This window comes from Carcharodon carcharias, chromosome 15 (genome assembly GCF_017639515.1).
Source record: "Carcharodon carcharias isolate sCarCar2 chromosome 15, sCarCar2.pri, whole genome shotgun sequence".
Taxonomy (NCBI): domain Eukaryota; kingdom Metazoa; phylum Chordata; class Chondrichthyes; order Lamniformes; family Lamnidae; genus Carcharodon; species Carcharodon carcharias.
The window spans coordinates 57,561,083-57,580,355 of NC_054481.1; the positions used below are offsets into that span (position 1 = coordinate 57,561,083).

At 44.6% G+C, this 19,273-nt stretch overlaps 1 protein-coding gene across 7 annotated transcripts in view; it reads right to left on the reverse strand.

Moving 5' to 3' along the window:
- Positions 1-7,520, reverse strand: part of zgc:113333 (beta-N-acetylhexosaminidase) — a 34,274-nt gene extending 26,754 nt beyond the window's left edge. Inside the window, exons 1-3 of one of the 7 annotated variants that reach the window (XM_041207290.1) lie at positions 7,143-7,222; positions 5,104-5,127; positions 742-836 (exon numbers count right to left, since the gene is read on the reverse strand). In XM_041207290.1, coding sequence (XP_041063224.1) covers positions 742-836; positions 5,104-5,127 — 119 coding nt within the window. In that variant the 5' untranslated portion in view covers positions 7,143-7,222. Of the gene's footprint in view, positions 1-207; positions 235-741; positions 837-4,697; positions 4,786-5,103; positions 5,148-7,142; positions 7,223-7,295 lie in introns of those variants that run through there. The other 6 variants (XM_041207292.1, XM_041207293.1, XM_041207294.1 and 3 more) reach the window with 6 other exon arrangements.
- Between the last annotated feature and the right edge of the window lie 11,753 nt (positions 7,521-19,273).

Here is a 19,273-nt window from a genome sequence, read left to right on the forward strand (position 1 = left end):
ACATGCCCAATGGTTGTGAAGATCACTATATAATTGCAAGCCTTTCTCTTTTTCCTTTCAGTCATTGGAGGGAAGGGCTGGAGGCCCAACTGGGTAGGGGTGGGGTAGAATGGAAACCAGTGTACCTCAAGCAGAAAATTGAGTCTGTGATTTGGTACAGGGCTGGAACACTGTGGTACAAGCAAACAGAGCAAGTAATTAACTGACACTTATCCTGCCATGGTAATGTGTTCCCATGGAGATTCTCATTATCCTATCTTTCAGCTGCAATTATCATGAATAGCTCATCCAGTGCCTCAGTGGGCTGGAATCTGCAATGAAAAGAAATTACCGTCACACTCTACACCGACCTGCAGCCAGGCTTTGAACGCCGCTGTGATCATGCCCAGGCCAAGCTGAATCTACACCTCATTTTGGGTTATTTTCTTTGAGGAAAGACTTTCAAACCCGTGACCTCAGCAGCCTAGAAGGACAAGGGCAGCAGGGGCCTGGGAACACCATCATCTCTAGCTTCCCCTTCAAGCCACACACCATACTGACACCGACATATATTGTCGCTCGGTCAAAATTTTGGAACTCCCTCCCTAACTGCACAGTAGGAACATCTTCATCACACAGACAGCAGCAATTCAGGAAGGCGGCTCGCCACCAAGTTCTCAAGGATAACTAGGGGTGATCTATAAAATGTTGGCTGTGCCAGTGGTACCCGCATGCTGAAAATAAATTTAAAAATAAACTTACTTTAATATAGGAAACATCTTCAAGCCCACAATTACTACAATCAATAAAACCAGGAGCCGCAACACGTTCATGAAGTTCAACCGGGTCATGTTTATCTGTAATCCGACAGGACAGAGAAAACAAGATCATTAATGTTGATTTAAAAAAATCTTAAATTAGCAGAACTTATGCTGCCTAAAATATAGACTTGTGTCCATACAGTGCTCCAGCACAACTGCAGAACATATGAAAGTGCTTCACAGTCAATTAACTACTTTTGTAATGCAGGGGAAACAATTTGTGCACAGGAAGGTCCCACAAACCGTAACGTGATGAGTGATCAGTTATCCCATTTGAATGTTACAGTCTCCACTACTTAAAAACAAGCCATTTTCCATTTGCACAAATATCAATTTCAAAATTGCCGCTGATAGCGTCTTAAGGGCTCAGTTTAATTTGGGCAGAAGCAACTGAGATTACTCACTAATTCAAAACTCATTAAGGTGCACTGAATGCAAGTACAAACATCTCTAAATAGCATTTCATTAACATTCAATTACATTTTGTGTATTTATAATGGGGTTGCAGTTTTTAATGCAATTTAAGAAAAGCTGCAAATCAGAATGAAGCTACACAGAAGGTGCATTCCTGCCCCTTACTAAAATAATGTTATCATGTTATACTGGCTGTAGCAGGCAAATCATACACACATGAAAGCGCCTGCAATAAGTGGCAGGAACTATATTAGCTGAAAGCTGAGGACTTGTACTGAAAAGATGCTGTGAGGCCTTTTAAGTCCACCTGAACATGACCTTGGTTTAATGCAAGCTTGTTCAACTCACCGCCTGCGGGTCACATTGTGGCCCCCAAGGCCTCAGGACTGGGCCTGCCAAACTTGTACATTCAACTGACTTACATTTGAAAAATGCTGTAAAGTTGCTCCTCCAATCAGAGGCTAATTTCTCCCTGCATTTGCTGCTGACTGGCTCACCAGTGATTGGATGAGTAGAATAGAGTGGGAAAGTAACTTTCCAAGGTAAGTTCCAGGGCCCAGGGTGAGAGTGGGCCTTGGAGCAAGGGGGGCAAAGGGAGGACCAGGGCCCATCAGTGTGTGAAAGAGAAGGCAGAGTGTGTGCCTGTGAGAGGGAAGAGTGATTGTGTGTGTGGGTGTGTGTGAGAGTGAGTGAGTGGGTGAGTGGAGAGAAAGTGAGTGAGTGGGCCATGAAGCAAGGGGGGTAAAGGGCAAGGGGAGGAGCGGGGCCCACCAGTGTGTGAGAGGGCAGAGCTTGTGCATGTGAGGGGGGAGAGTGATTGTGTGTGTTTGTGTGTGAGTGAGTGTGAGAGAGAGGGGAAGAGTGCGTATATGAGAGAGAGAGAGAGAGAGGGGAGAGTGTGTGCATGCGAAAGAGAGAGGGGGGAAGAGTGTGTGCATGTGAGAGAGGGGAGAGTTATTGTGTGTGTGTGTTTGTGTGAGTGAGTGAGAGAGAGAGGGGAAGAGCGTATGAGAGACAGCGGGGAACAGTGTGTGTATGTGTGAGAGAGAGAGTGTGCATGTGAGAGAGAGAGAGTGTGTGTGTGTGTGTGTGTGTGTGTGTGTGTGTGTGTGTGTGTGTGTGTGTGTGTATATGAGAGGGAGTGCATGTGAGAGAGGGGAGAATGTGTGTATGTATGTATCTGAGAAAGAGAGTGAGTGTGTGCATGTGAGAGAGGTGAGAGTGTATGCATGTGCACACATGCCTTGGGATTCTCATTCACCCTCCCCCCACACCAACACACACTCTCACTCACTTCCAGAGTGACTGAGTGAGTGAACACCTTGAGACTAGGAGTGTGCCAGACACAAAGATTCACCCTCACACACTCTAATCATCATCTTTATTTATTACTCATTCTTCTAAATTATCAATCTATCGCTTTGGCTTTGTTGTTTTGCTCAGCAAGTTGTTTCTTTTCAAATGTTTGCCTTTTTTTTAAAATTAATGTTTAATGTTGTGCCAAACCTTATCTTTCTGAAATTTGCTCGTCAGCCCCTCAAGTGAGAAAATATTGAAATCTGCCCCACCCACCCACCCTCCCACCCCTACCCAACCACTCCCACCCCCACCACACCCTGGAACAGTACAGGAGGAGCTTTTGAAAAAAATTTGCACCCACAGCAGCACAATGTGAAGTAGGTAAATTGATTACACATTGGAATTCACTGTAGTAAAATAGAATGCACACTGGCATATTCTTCATGTAGGAAAAAGTCATACGAGTTGATGTCTTCACATCTTGCAATGACAATGTACGGGTGAGGTGCTACTGTGTTGCTGTGTGTTAGGACAATTCGTTCTATGAGGGATTGTTCCACTATTGGCAGGGGAAGGGGATAGATAAAAGGAGGCAAGGCTGCAATGTCAAAGGTAGACTTTGTACCACAGATGAGATGATTTCAGCGATGTGGTGCTGTCTTGTCTTAGTTGGAAATGCTGCTCGAGTCTGCATGTGGTGCTGCTGCCTGCCCATGATAATAGTAAACAAAAGTATTCCCAAAGTAGATCCAACCACTGCCTTAAGAAGCTTTGACTGTGGATAAGGGATGGGGACAAAGGCCTGAAAATCTGCCAACAGTGGTTTGACCCTCTGAGAAGTAGATGTCTGCAGACAGAACCCAAGCTCTGGAATGCCCTCTCTAAACCCCTCCAACTTTAAGACACTGTTTAAAACCTACATCTTTCACCCCTACATCTTTGACCAAGTGTTCGGTCAGCTGTCCTAATGTATCCATCTTTAGATATGTCAAATTTTGTCTGGTAACGCACAAGTGAAGCGTCTTGGGGTGTTTTACTATGTTAAAATAGGTATATAAATACAAATTGTTGTTGAAACAGCAAAGAAATTCACTTCTGTAACGTTTGAATCTGAATGCCCTCTGAAGGGGCCTTAGCATGCCACTCAGCTGTAATGACTTCAGCAATTGGTTAGGAAATAAATAGTGCCTCCCTCATTTCTGGGATCAAATAAAAAGATGAATCACTAAAAAGAAACAAACGTGGATAGATCTTAATTTTACAGGGTGTTGCAACATAGAATGTTTGTGTACTCTGCAATCAATAAGGGTAAATATACTGGAGTTCAGCCACGTTGTCACAGGGCTGGGCCCCTGAATCTGAGTCAGAACTGCATCTCCCTAACACAGAAATCCATGCATGAACAATAACCACACACAGTTTCCCTCAGAACCTGAAACCTTACGGAATCCGGCTTGACCAAATGATGCAGATTAAGGTAGGGTATGACTCAAATTGATGGGCATTTCCAGATACTGAGAAATTCTGGTCTCTAAACTCAATATAAACATTTTTAAAACTCATTTCATTTGAAAGTGTTAGTGTGAGCTGAGAGAATCAGACTTCTGCCAACTGCATTGCTATCATTGTTTCCAGAATGGCCAATATCCATAGTTACATAAAGAACTGCACACACCAAACCAAACAATCATTCTTTCTTGCCTGTTATGTACTGTAGAAGTAAGTATGGGAAACAAAACAGTTACAGACAAGTTATATACTGTACCAACTGTAGCTGTTCAAGAAGGCGGCCCACCATCTCAAGGGCAGCTAAAACCAGGCAATAAAATTTGACCTTTCCAGCAAAGCACACAGCTCAAGAATTAATCTTGTAAAAAGATGATCTTTACAATATCAAACAGAAACAGGGAGGTAGATTTTCAGTTTGTGGCCTAGCATTGTAGATAGGCCACCCTTTATAAAAAACCTTGCATTTCAATTTGCATAAATATAGGCCAAGACACCAGGGAGAACCCCCTGCTCTTCAGATAGTACCATGGGATCTTTTATGTCCACTGAAGAGGGCAAACAGAGACTCAATGTAATGTCTCATCTAAAACATGAAACTTCCAACAGTGCAACACTCCCTCAGTGCTGCACGAGAGTGGTGGTAAAGCTGGACACATGCCAGCCTCTAAGTAATACCTTTCAGTCCTGAGGAATTCTTAGACCTATAGGCACCAAGATCATCACAGCTTCTCCACAACTCCCATTTCCTCCTAATCCATTAAAACTCAAGGGTGTAGTAAAATGCAAGTTATTAATGCAGTGTGTAAACAAAGATCATATTACAATTAAAAGAAGCCATTCATTTGAACTTGCAGAGGCCAGGCTCCATAGACCCATGCTTCATAGACCCATGCTTTAATCCATCCTGCCAAGGTCCCACATCTCAATACAGTAAGACATACATTTAGCACAGCAGAAGAAACTGCATGGGCCAACTTGTGTTGTGCCAGCCATCTGGATATCCAAATCCAATGACATACACAGATAAAAGCAAAAAACTGCGGATGCTGGAAATCCAAAACAAAAACAAAAATAAAAATACCTGGAAAAATTCAGCAGGCAGCATCTGTGGAGAGAAGCACAGTTAACGTTTGAAGTCCACATGACTCTTCAACAGATCTAAGGAAAAATAGAAAAGGGGTGAAATATAAGCTGGTTTAAGGGGGAGGGTGGGACAAGAAGAGCTGGATAGAGAGCCAGTGATAGGTGGAGATAAACAAGAGATGTCACAGACAAAAGGACACAGAGGTGTTGAAGGTGGTGATATTATCTAAAGGAATGTGCTAATTAAGGGTGGATAGCAGGACGAGCAAGGTACAAATAGCCCTTGTGGGGGTGGGGTGAAGGAATCGAAAAAGGCTAAAAGGTAGAGATAAAACAATGGATGGAAGTACATTTAAGAATAATGGAAATAGGTGGGAAAAGAAAAATCTATATAAATTATTGGAAAAACAAGAAGGAGGGGGAAAATCGGAAAGGGGGTGGGGATGGAGGAGAGAGTTCATGATCTAAAATTGTTGAACTCAATATTCAGTCCGGAAGGCTGTAAAGTGCCAGAAGATGAGGTGCTATTCCTCCAGTTTGCGTTGAGCTTCACTGGAACAATGCAGCAAGCCAAGGACGGACATGTGGGCACGAGAGCAGGGTGGAATGTTGAAATGGCAAGCGACAGGGAGGTCTGGGTAATGCTTGCGGACCGACCAAAGGTGTTCTGCAAGGCTGTCACCCAGTCTGGGTTTGGTCTCTCCAATGTAGAGGAAACCACGTTGGGAGCAACGAATGCAGTAGACTAAGTTGAGGGAAGTGCAAGTGAAATGCTGCTTCACTTGAAAGGAGTGTTTGGGACCTTGGACGGTGAGGAGAGAGCAAGTGAAGGGGCAGGTGTTGCATCTTCTGCGATTGCATGGGAAAGTGCCATGGGAGGGGGTTGAGGTGTAGGGGGTGATGGAGGAGTGGACCAGGGTGTCACAGAGGGAACGATCCCTATGGAATGCCGCTGGGGGGGGTGAAGGGAAGATGTGTTTGGTGGTGGCATCATGCTGGAGTTGACGGAAATGGTGGAGGATGATCCTTTGAATGCGCAGGCTGGTGGGGTGATAAGTGAGGGCAAGGGGGACCCTATCATGTTTCTGGGAGGGAGAAGAAGGTGTGAGGGCGGATGCGCGGGAGATGGGCCGGACACGATTGAGGGCCCTGTCAACCACCGTCGGTGAAAAACCTCAGTTAAGGAAGAAGGAAGACATGTCAGAGGAACTGTTTTTGAAGGTAGCATCATCAGAACAGATGCAACGGAGGCGGAGGAACTGAGAGAAGGGATGGAGTCCTTACAGGAAGCGGGGTGTGAGGAGCTGTATTCGAGGTAGCTGTGGGAGTCGGTAGGCTTGTAATGGATATTGGTGGACAGTCTATCACCAGAAATTAAGACAGAGAGGTCAAGGAAGGGAAGGGAAGTGTCAGAGCTGGACCATGTGAAAATGATGGAGGGGTGGAAATTGGAAGCAAAATTAATAAATTTTTCCAGGTCCAGATGAAAGCATGAAGCAGCACTGAAGTAATCATCGATGTACCGGAGAAAGAGTTGTGGGAGGGGGCCAGAGTAGGACTGGGACAAGGAATGTTCCACATATCCAATAAAGAGACAGGCATAGCTGGGGCCCATGCGGTTACCCATAGCCACACCTTTTATTTGGAGGAAGTGAGAGGAGTTGAAGGAGAAATTGTTTAGTGTGAGAACAAGTTCAGTCAGATAAACACATCCGGCTCACTATCAGCCAAGGTTGCCAGTTCTGGTTGGACACACACCCTGGAGATTACATATTACTACCTGCTTCTGACATCTCCATCATGCAACCTTCCACCACCATCCCCGCCCCCCCCTCCAGCCACCATTTCCAATATTTTTATAACTAATAAAATTAAGAAAGGAAACCAAATGCCTCGGGGCTGTTTCTTCCTGGTTTGCTGGCAGCAATGCCCTGGGCGTGGGAGATCCAGGACATTCCTGAAGGGTTAGCGCCCTGTCGATGCTGGGACTGACCCCGGGCTCCGAGGGATAAATAATGGGCGGCCAGGAACCCTCACCGTGCCTCCCTGTTATTTAGCATGAAGGCAGTGAGTTATTCAATGGGAGGTGAAGAGTCCCCGTCCCTCCCCAATGCCCGGGTGTGCGGGAGGAGTTTGATCCACCAGAGTCTTTGCTGTGATCTGTGCCCGTCCCCGACACCAAATACTCACCCCGTCCCCTCGGTTCCGTCTCTACCAATTTTGTTCTTTTCCGCTTCCCCGCAGCCCATTTAAAGCAAGTCACCCAGCGCCCCACCTTCCCTCTCCGTTCGGTCTCTGCTTAGCTTCGGCCGCGCTCCCTTCCGTGAGCCCCCTAGCCTTGGGGTGCTGCCTGGTCGAGGCGTCCCCAGCACAGCTGGCACTTACCGTCCAAGGACCTAAATTCCTCTCACCTGCCTTAAAGCGGCAGCGCCAGCGCCGGGCGACATCCAAGAGGCCAGTTACAAAGTGTAAAAATATTCAATGCAGAAAAATATTGATATATAAAATATTAATCTGTCTATGTATTTAACCTACAAAAAATATATAACCCACAAAATGAACCCTAATTTCAGTGAAGAACAATAATAGATGAGCAAAATTTTCACCTGTGGTCATCTAAACTTTGGAAGTCACCCAGTTCTCGATTCTACCTTGAGTTGTGTATATGTGGAGAGTCTAGTAAACATTATAACATTGTGGTAAAGTATTGTTAAGAAACAGGTGCAGAAGGCAGGAGCAATTGAAATAATAGCAAAAAACTGCAGATGCTGGAAATCCAAAACAAAAACAAAAATACCTGGAAAAACGACAGGGAGGTCTGGGTAATGCTTGCGGACAGACCGAAGGTGTTCTGCAAAGCGGTCACCCAGTCTGCGTTTGGTCTCTCCAATGTAGAGGAAACCGCATTGGGAGCAACGAATGCAGTAGACTAAGTTGAGGGAAGTGCAAGTGAAATGCTGCTTCACTTGAAACGAGTGTTTGGGACCTCGGACGGTGAGGAGAGAGCAAGTGAAGGGGCAAGTGTTGCATCTTCTGCGATTGCATGGGAAGGTGCCGTGGGAGGGTTTTGAGACTGGGTGACCGCTTTGCAGAACATCTTCGGTCTGTCCGCAAGCATTACCCAGACCTCCCTATCACTTGCCATTTCAACATTCCACCCTGCTCTCATGCCCACATGTCCATCCTTGGCTTGCTGCATTGTTCCAGTGAAGCTCAACGCAAACTGGAGGAACAGCAACTCATCTTCCAACTAGGCACTTTACAGCCTGCCGGACTGAATATTGAGTTCAACAATTTTAGATCATGAACTCTCTCCTCCATTCCCACCCCCTTTCCAATTTTCCCCCTCCTTTTTGTTTTTTCCAATAATTTATATAGATTTTTCTTTTCCCACTATTTCCATTATTTTTAAATGTATTTCCATCCATTGTTTTATCTCTACCTTTTAGCCTTTTTCGATTCCTTCACCTCACTCCACCCCCACTAGGGCTATCTGTACCTTGCTCGTCCTGCTTTCCACCTTAATTAGCACATTCCTTTAGATAATATCACCACCTTCAACACCTCTTTGTCCTTTTGTCTGTGACATCTTTTGTTTATCTCCACCTATCACTGGCCCTCTATCCAGCTCTTCTTATCCCACCACCCCCCTTAAACCAGCTTATATTTCATCCCTTTTCTATTTTTCCTTAGTTCTGTTGAAGTGTCATGTGGACTCGAAATGTTAACTGTGCTCCTCTCCACAGATTCTGCCAGACCTGCTGAATCTTTCCAGGTATTTTTGTTTTTGTTTTGGATTTCCAGCATCCACAGTTTTTTGCTTTTATCTTAGTGTTTAAATGACTGCCAAGGAATGCCTACCTTGAAGAAGTTTTGCTCTTCTCTCTGTCAGGATTTTCGTATCTCTCTTTTGCCTTGTTCACCTTCATTGCTTTCCATTTCTCTCCTGGTGTTTGACAAGGTGTTTACTAAAACCCGCTTTCACAGCCATATTTCCTTCCTCAGTGACTGTCTCCGTCTCCAACTTACCCCACATGGATATCAACTGAAGTTCCATCCCTCACGTTTTGAACCCACCCAGGATTATAGGTTTCTCCGGGACATATAACACTCCTCAGACTGCTGTTCTCATGGCATTCTGAGATCCACTCTCAGTGCCATGCACCGCCAAATGAACACACTAGAACACTCCCTTCAGCAGCACCGCTGCACCCTTTTTTAAAGCTGTATGTGCCCCCAGTTTCATTTTATTCTTCGTCTCATCCGACGCCTCAACAAGAAACTTTGTCTCTTTCTTTCAGGTGCAAAGGAATGCAAACTCCAACAACTCATCGACATCAACACCCATCCAGGACCCTCCACCCCTGCCTGTCCCTCTATCCCCATCCCATCTTCCAATCCCAGCCCCGGCCGTGTATTCACCATACCCCCTGACCTTCCCCTCTCCAACGCTGAACATTCAGTGCTCAGCAAAGCTCTTAGTTTCATACCCTTACGCCCTCATCTCAATGAATTTCGGGCTCGGCATGATGCTGAACTCTTCTTCCGCCGCCTTCGTCTCCATGCTCACTTCCTTGGGCAGGAGTCCTCTCCCCGTTCAATGGATCCTTTTACCAACGTGCAATATTCTCCCTCCATTTGGACCCCTCCCTCTGGATTCTTACCTTCTCATGATCTTTTCATTGAGAACTGTCGACATGACATTAATTGTCTCAATTTCTCTGCTCCTCTCACCCATTCTAACCTATCTCTCTCTGAACTTGCTGCACTCTGTTCTCTCAGGTCCAACCCTGACATTGTCATCAAACCCGCTGACAAGGGTGGTGCTGTTGTTGTCTGGCGCACTGACATCTACCTCGCAGAGGCTGAGCGTCAACTCGCAGACACTTCCTCCTACCTCTCCCTGGATCATGGCCCCACCACTGAACATCAAGCCATTGTTTCCAGGACTGTTACTGACCTCATCTCCTCTGGAGATCTTCCTTCCACAGCTTTCAACCTGATAGCCTCCCAACCTCAGATGGCCCGCTTCTACCTCCTACCCAAAATCCACAAACAGGACTGTCCCGGCAGACCGATCATGTCAGCCTGTTCCTGCCCCATGGACCTCATTTCCTGCTATCTTGACTCCATTCTCTCTCCCCTTGTCCAGTCCCTTCCCACCTACATCCGTGATTCCTCTGACACCCTGCATCATATCAACAATTTCCAGTTCCCTGGCCCCAACTGCCTCCTCTTCACCATGGATGTCCAATCCCTGTACATCTCCATCCCCCACTGGGATAGTCTGATTGCTTTCCGGTTCTTCCTCGAACAGAGGCCCGAACAATCCCCATCCACCACTACTCTCCTCCATCTGGCTGAACTTGTTCTCACATTGAACAATTTCTCCTTTAACTCCTATCACTTCCTCCAAATAAAAGGTGTGGCTATGGGTACCCGCATGGGCCCCAGTTATGCCTGTCTCTTAATGGGGTATGTGGAACATTCCTTGTTCCAGTCCTACTCTGGCCCCCTCCCGCAACTCTTTCTCCAGTACATCGATGATTACTTCGGTGCTGCTTCATGATCTTGTCTGGACCTGGAAAAATTTATTAATTTTGCTTCCAATTTCCACCCCTCCATCATTTTCACATGGTCCATCTCTGGAACTTCCCTTCCCTTCCTTGACCTCTCTGTCTCAATTTTTGGTGATAGACTGTCCACCAATATCCATTACAAGCCTACCGACTCCCACAGCTACCTCAACTACAGCTCCTCACACCCCGCTTCCTGTAAGGACTCCATCCCATTCTCTCAGTTCTTTCACCTCCGTTGCATCTGTTCTGAAAGATGCCACTTTCAAAAACAGTTCCTCTGACATGTCTTCCTTCTTCCTTAACCGAGATTTTCCGCCAACGGTGGTTGACAGGGCCCTCAACCGTGTCCGGCCCATCTCCCGCGCAATCGCCCTCACACCTTCTTCTCCCTCCCAGAAACATGATAGGGTCCCCCTTGCCCTCACTTATCACCCCACCAGCCTGCGCATTCAAAGGATCATCCTCCACCATTTCCGTCAACTCCAGCATGATGCCACCACCAAACACATCTTCCCTTCACCCCCCCAGCGGCATTCCATAGGGATCGTTCCCTCTGTGACACCCTGGTCCACTCCTCCATCACCCCCTACACCTCAACCCCCTCCCATGGCACCTTCCCATGCAACCGCAGAAGATGCAACACCTGCCCCTTTACTTCCCCTCTCTTCACCGTCCAAGGGCCCAAACACTCATTTCAAGTGAAGCAGCATTTGACTTGCACTTCCCTCAACTTAGTCTATTGCATTCGTTGCTCCTAATGCGGTTTCCTCTACATTGGAGAGACCAAACCCAGACTGGGTGACCGCTTTGCAGAACACCTTTGGTCGGTCCGCAAGCATTACCCAGACCTCCCTGTCGCTTGCCATTTCAACATTCCACCCCGCTCTCATGCCCACATGTCCGTCCTTGGCTTGCTGCATTGTTCCAGTGAAGCTCAACGCAAACTGGAGGAACAGCACCTCATCTTCCGACTAGGCACTTTACAGCCTGCCGGACTGAATATTGAGTTCAACAATTTAGATCATGAACTCTCTCCTCCATCCCCACCCCCTTTCCAATTTTCCCCCTCCTTTTTGTTTTTTCCAATAATTTATATAGATTTTTCTTTTCCCACCTATTTCCATTATTCTTAACTGTATTTCCATCCATTGTTTTATCTCTACTTTTTAGCCTTTATCGATTCCTTCACCCCACCCCCACAAGGGCTATTTGTACCTTGCTCGTCCTGCTTTACACCCTTAATTAGCACATTCCTTTAGATAATATCACCACTTCAACACCTCTTTGTCCTTTTGTCTGTGACATCTTTTGTTTATCTCCACCTATCACTGGCCCTCTATCCAGCTCTTCTTGTCCCACCCTCCCCCTTAAACCAGCTTATATTTCACCCCTTTTCTATTTCTCCTTAGTTCTGTTGAAGAGTCATGCGGACTTGAAACGTTAACTGTGTTCCTCTCCACAGATGCTGCCAGACTTGCTGAGTTTTTCCAGGTATTTTTGTTTTTACAATTGAGATAATGATTGTATTTGTGTAGTTTCTTATCATATGTTTTAGCCCATTCTAATGTGCTTCACATGTAGTGATTTTACTGTAAGTCTTTCACACAAAATGTGTAAAAATGTACAATTTCAATTTATTTACAAAGTGGATAAACTTCCCGTGATACAGAAAGGAAGAATGCTGGATGTCCCAAAGTGCTTCATGGCCAGTTAGTTCCATTTAAATTGTTGTCACTATTGTAGTGTAACACAGCAGCCATTTTGCACACAACAGATGTCAACACACAACTGTAGGATCAAGATCCCTTCTAACTGGGAAATTTATGGAATATAATTTCAAACCCATGGACACATTTTGACCTCATGATTGGTACTATAAATTTCAAAAAAAATAAGCTGCAGTCAGCAGTACAGGGCTGGACAGCAAGGGGTCAATTCGGACAGTTAGTGAAAACACAGAGATTCATCAAAAGGATTTGGACATTGACTAACGCAATCAAGAAGTCTGATTAACCAATACAATGGCACAAAGGGCATATCATCAGTGCAAACACTCAAGGAATTATTCAACCACCACAGACAATAATACTGGAATAGGGTCATTCAAACCTTCATTAATTTTGGAATCAAGCGCTGCTACTGTGCCACCTCAAAAAGCAGGAGAATTCCTCATACAATGAGAACTGATAATATTCATCTGGATACATCTTCCATGGAAAACCCTGTATTATTTCAACCAGCAGGAGCTGTTGACATTTGTCTGGACTTTGCATGGAATCAACTAAATGGATATTGGAACAACAGGAAATATGTTTTGACATGTCTGAATTAAATTATTATAAAAGCAGAGCAGATCTGAGCATCTGGGCTACAGCTAGAAGAAGGGTCGAGTTTGGTGACCTTGATTCAGGCCTACAGTCTACACTAGATACACCAGCCATGTTGGGGTTTGTAAGTATTTTCAGCCATATCGTGGTGATATTGGCCTGAAGGTTTTGGGCTGCAGTCGGAAGAAGGGTTGAGTTTGGTCACCTTGACTCAGGCCTATTGTCAACAGTGGACAGACCAGCCATTTTGGGGATTGTAAGTTTCAGGCAAATCTTTGTGATATTTGTCTGAGGATTTTGTGAAGATTTGGGGTGAAAACTTGGTGTTTTTTTGCCGGTACCTTGTAACTCGTTTCAGCCATATCTTGGTGATATTGGTCTGAGGGTTTTTTTCTTAAGGTTTGACGATAGGACGTGGTGTTTTGCCTGTGTTTTTGTAAATTTTTACCGAGTCGTGGTGACTTTGTGTCAGGTACTGGGAATAGGTTGTTTTAAATTTTGCTGTTTTGTACTGTGGGTTTGTGGGTGATTCAATAAACAATTGTGAATTATCAGAAGAAACTGTTGGTCATTCTGTTCAAGCCATACACTCGTGAATCTGGTGTCACGAACTTGAGTGTTGGGAGGTTCTCTGAGGGAAACGGGGAACCCCTACACAGTATTGAGATAGATACCTAGATATCTGTTTGAGATGCTGACTAAGGGATAAAAAATTGCCAGCAAACCAGGAGGCCGCCCCTGCTGTTCTTATAAAGTGCCATGGGATCTTTTTTATTCACTCAAGTGGGCAGACTTGTGGGGGTCTTGGTTTAACATGGCCATCCAACAGTGCTGTACTCTCTCAGTTCAGTACTGACTCGTCAACCTAAACTATATAGAATCTACAGAGCAGAAATGAATCATTCTGCCCAACTGGTCCATGCCAGTGTTTATAATTTATATGGGCTGCCTCCCACTCCAAATACATTTTTGCATTCCAGACCCTCTATTAATACTCTATTCTTGTCTCCATCATGCCTTCCCTTAAATGAAACAATTCTATCTCCTTCAACCATTCCATGTGGCAGTGAATTCCATTTAGAAACTGTATAAAGACATTCCTTTTAAATTCTTCACTTAATTTATTATCTCATATGTATACCCTTTCTTGGAGTTACCCACAAATAAAAACAGTTTCTCAACATTTTCCCTCCTGCACAATATCATTCTAATGAAAAAAAATCAGATATTGTTATATTGCTGGATACTTACAATACAGGACATCGTTACTAAGTTCCTCAGAGCAGTGTCCTAGGCCCAACCACCTTCAGCTGCTTCATGAATTACATTTCGGCCAACATAAGGTCAGAAGTGGGGATATTCACTGATGAGTGCACAGTGTTCAGCACTATTCACAATTCCTCAGGTATAATCAATGCCTGCATGCAGCAAGAGCTGCACAGCATTTAGGATTGGGCTGATAAGCAGCAAAGGACATTCATACCATACAAATGCCAGGCAATGACCATCTCCAACAAGAGAGAATCTAAACATCTCTCCTTGGTATTCAATGGCATTAATTGCTGAATCTCTCACCATCAACATTCTTGGGGTTACCATTGACCAGAAACTTAACTGGACCAGCCATATAAATACTGTGGCTCTAAGATCAGGACAGAGGCTGGGAATCCTGCAGCAAGTAAATCATCTCCTGACTCTCCAAAGCCTATCCACTAAGCACAAGTCAGGAGTGTGATGGAATACTCTCCACTTGCCTGGCTGAGTGCAGCTCCAACACTCAGGAAGCTCAACACCATCCAAGACACCACCGAGAAGTACAACTCTAACACTGCCGTTTACCCGACAAAATGGAAAAATACCCAGTTGTGTCCAAAAAAGCAGGACAAATCCAATCCAGCCAATTACTGTCCCATCAGTCTACTCACAATCATCAGAAAATTGATGGAAGATGCTGTTGACAGAGCTGCCAAATGGCACTTACTGACCAATAGCCTACTCACTGATGCTCAGTTTGGTTTCTGCCAGAGCCACTCCACCCTAGATCTAATTACAGCCTTGGTCCAAACATGGATAAAAGAGATGAATTTCAGAGGTGAGGTGAGGATGACAGCCCTTGACATCAAGGCAGCATTTGACTTGAACATGGAATCAAGGAGTCCTAACACAATTAATGTCAGTGGTAGTTGAAGTGAAACTCTCCACTGGTTGGAGTCATACTGAGCACAGAAGATGATTGTAGTTACTGGAGGCCCAACCATCTCAACCCAGGACATTGCTGCAGGAGCTTCTTGGGGCTCCAAGAAGTCCAATCATTTTCAGCTGCTTCACCAGTTACATTCCTTTCATCATAAGGTCAGAAGTGGAGAGGTTTACTGAAGATTGCAGTGTTCAGTTCAGTCACACAATTATCAGGCAATAACTATCTCCAACAAGAGAGAAGCTAAACATTTCCCCTTGACATCCAATAGCATTACCACTGCTGAATTCACCACCATTAACATCATGGGAGTCATCATTGAGCAGAAACTAAACTAAACCAGCAGCATAAATACTGTGACCACAAGAATAGTTCAGAGGCTGGATATTCTGCAGTGAATAATTGCTCTTCTGACTCCCCAAAGCCTTTCCATGATATACAAGGCACAACTCAGGAGAGTGATGGAATACATATGGTGACCAGATATCCCAGTATTGCTGGGACAGTCCCAGTTTTTGATTAAATGTCGTGGTGTCCTGACCATTTCCTCAAAATGGTTCAAATGTACCAGTTTCAGTTTTCCCAATTATTCAGCAGGTGTGGAATGTGTTCAAACTAAATTTAGGTTTGCGCATGCATTCTAGACCTGCCTCTTTGTACGGCAGTCAGCACAGTTTGTATCCACTTGACCTGCAGTTGGTGCAGTTTGTGTCCATTTGACCTGCAGTCGGTCTGCTGGACACGTGGACACAAACAGTCGGTGCAGCTTGTGTCCACATGTCCTGTAGTCGGTGCAGTTTGTGTCCTCTTGGCCCTCCAGTCAACGAAGGTTATGTCCATTTGTCCCACAGTCAGCACAGTTTGTTTCCACTTGTCCAGCAGTCAGCACAGTTTGTTTCCACTTGGCCCCGCGGTCGATGCAGTTCGTGTCCATTTGTCTTGCAGTCGGTGCAGTTTGTGTCCACTTGTCCTGCAGTCGGTGTCAACTTGTCCTGCAGTTGGTGCAGTTTGTGTCCACTTGTCCTGCAGTTGGTGTAGTTTGTGTCCACTTGTCCTGCGGTCAGTGCAGTTTGTGTCCACTTGTCCTGCAGTCGGTGCAGTTTGTGCTCGCTTGTCCTGCAGTCGGTGCAGTTTGCGTCCATTTGTTCTGCAGTCAGTGCAGGTTATGTCCATTTGTTCTGCAATCGGTGCCTACTTGTCCAACAGTCAGTACCGTTTGTGTCTGCTTGGCCCTAGAGTTGGTGCGATTTGTGTCTATTTGTTCTGTAGTCTGAGCATGTTTGTGTCTACGTGTCCAGCAGTTGGTGCCTGTTTAGTCCCGCAGTCAGCGTCCACCTATCCTGCAGATGGTGCCATTTTAAAAATTCATTCATGGGATGTGGGCATCACTGGCCAGGCCAGCATTTGTTGCTCATCCCTAATTGCCCTTGTTCAGGGAGCATTTTTTAACAGTCAACCACATTGCTGTGTGTCTGGAGTCATATGTAGGCCAGACCAGATAAGGACAGCAGTTTTCCTTCTCTAAAGGGGATTAGTGAATCAGATGGGTTTTTACGACAATGGTTTCATAGTCATCATTAGACTTTTAATTCCAGATTTCTATTGAATTCAAATTCCACCATCTGCCATGATGGGATTCAAACCCAGGTCCCTAGAGCACTACTCTGGTTCTCTGGAATACCAGTCCAGTGACAATACCACTACGTCATTGCACCCTGTCTGCTTGTATTGCAGTCAGCACTTTTTGTGTCCACATGTCCTGCAGTCCATGCAGTTTGTGTCTACATGTCCTGCAGTCGGTGCAGTTTGTGCTCACTTGTCCGGCAGCTGGTGCAGTTTTTACCCACTTGTCCTACAATCAGCACAGGCTCTATCTGCTTAGCCCTGCAGTCGGTGCAGTTTGTGTCCACTTGGCCCTACAGTCAGTGCAGTTGAACTCTGCTTGTCACGGCAGACAGTGCCTTTTAAAAAAAATTCATTCATGGGATGTGTGCATCACAGGCCAGGCCAGCATTTGTTGCTCATCCCTAAATGCCCTTGTTCAGAGGGCATTTTTTAACAGTCAACCACATTGCTGTGGGTCTGGAGTCGTATGTAGGCCAGACCAAATAAGGACAGCAGTTTTCCCTCCCTAAAGGGCATTGGTGAATCAGATTGGTATTTATGACAATTGACAATGGTCATCCCATCATGGACTTAATCAGAATGGAGGTGCTCCCCCCGCCATTAAACTTACCACAGGGAAGGGCATTATATTCTGCCTATAGGAACACCATCACGTGCAAGCTCCCCTCCAAGTCACGCATCACCCTGATTTGGAAATATATCATCACTGAATTAGAATCGTGGAACTTATACCTAACAGTTCTGTGGGTGTACCTACACCACATGTACTTCAACAGTTCAAGATGGAAGCTCACCTTCTCAAGGGCAATTAGAGGTGGGCAATAATATTCTAGCAAATTAGGTTCAGGGATAGGGATATTAAAGGGATATTTCAGAATACATAGAATAAATGCATTTCAATGAGAAAGAGAAAATCCAAGGAAAAAAGTTAGTATCAAGCTTAAAGAAAAAACATATAATTGCGCAAAGACGGGTGGCAGTTCAAAAGATCGGACAGAATATAACAAACAAAACAAAAACAAATGACTAAAAAATTGATAAGTAGGGAAAAACTAGAGTATAAGAGAAAATTAGCTAGAAATATTAGAACAGATAGCAAGTGTAGATACTAAGTATAGATATTTTAAAAAAGAGTTAACAAAATGATCCTTGGTCCTTTAGACTGTGAGTCTGGGGAATTAATAATGGAAAATAAGGAGATGGCAGATGAATTGAACGGGTATTTTGCATCGGTCTTCACTACAGATGAGACGAATAACATCCCAGAAATAGCTGTAAATCAGGAAATGGAATGAAGGGAGGAACTTAAGAAAATTACAATCACCAGGGAGGGCAGTACTGAGCAGATTGTTGGAGCTGCGATTAACCTGGGTCCTGAGGGACTTCATCCTTGGGTCTTGAAAGAAGTGGCTAGTGTGATAGTTGTTGTGTTGGTTTTAATTTCCCAAAATTTCCTAGATTCATGGAAAGTTCCATTAGATTGAAAAATAACGAACGTAACTTCTTTATTCTAAAAGGGAGGAATACAGAAAACAGGAAACTACAGGCTAGTTAGCTTAACATATCTCATAGGGAAAATGTTAGAAGCTATTATTAAAGACATTTTAGCAGGGTATTTAGATAAGGTAATCAGCAGAGTCAGTATGGTTTTGTGAAGGGAAAATCATCTTTAACCAATTTATTGGAGTTCTTTGAAGAAGAAGTATCAGGTGCTGTGGATAAAGGGGAACCAGTGGATGTACAATATTTAAATTTCCAGAAGGCATTTGATAAGGTGCCGCATCAAAGGTTATTGTGGAAAATAAAAGCTCATGGTGTAGGGGGTAACATATTGGCATGGATAGAAGATTGGCTGGATAACAAGAAACAGAGAGTAGGCAGAAATGGTTAATTTTCTGGTTGGCAAGATGTAAAAGGTGGTGTCCCACAAGGATCTGAATATTGGTAGGAAAGTAAGTTGTGAAGAGGACATAAGGAGGCTACAAAGGGATATAGATAGCTTAAGTGAGTGGCAAATGGAGTATAATGTGGGAAAATGTGAAATTGTCAATTTTGGCAGGAAGAATAAAAAAGAAGCGTATCATCTAAATGGTGAGAGATTGCAGAGCTCTGAGATGCAGAGGGATCTGGATGTCCCAATGCATGAATCGCAAAAGGTTAGTATGCAGGTACAGCAAGTAATTAGGAAAGCTAATAGAATTTTATCATTTATTGCAAGGAGAATTCTATACTAAAGTAGAGTTACACAGTTACACAGAGCATTGGTGAGACCACATCTGGAGTATTTTGTACAGTATTGGTCTCCTTATTTAAGAAAGGATGTAAATGCATTGGAAGCAATTCAGAGAAGGTTTACTAGAGTAATACCTGGAATGGGCCAGGTTGTCTTGCAAGGAAATGTTGGACAGGCTAGGCTTGTATCCGTGGGAGGCAACTTGA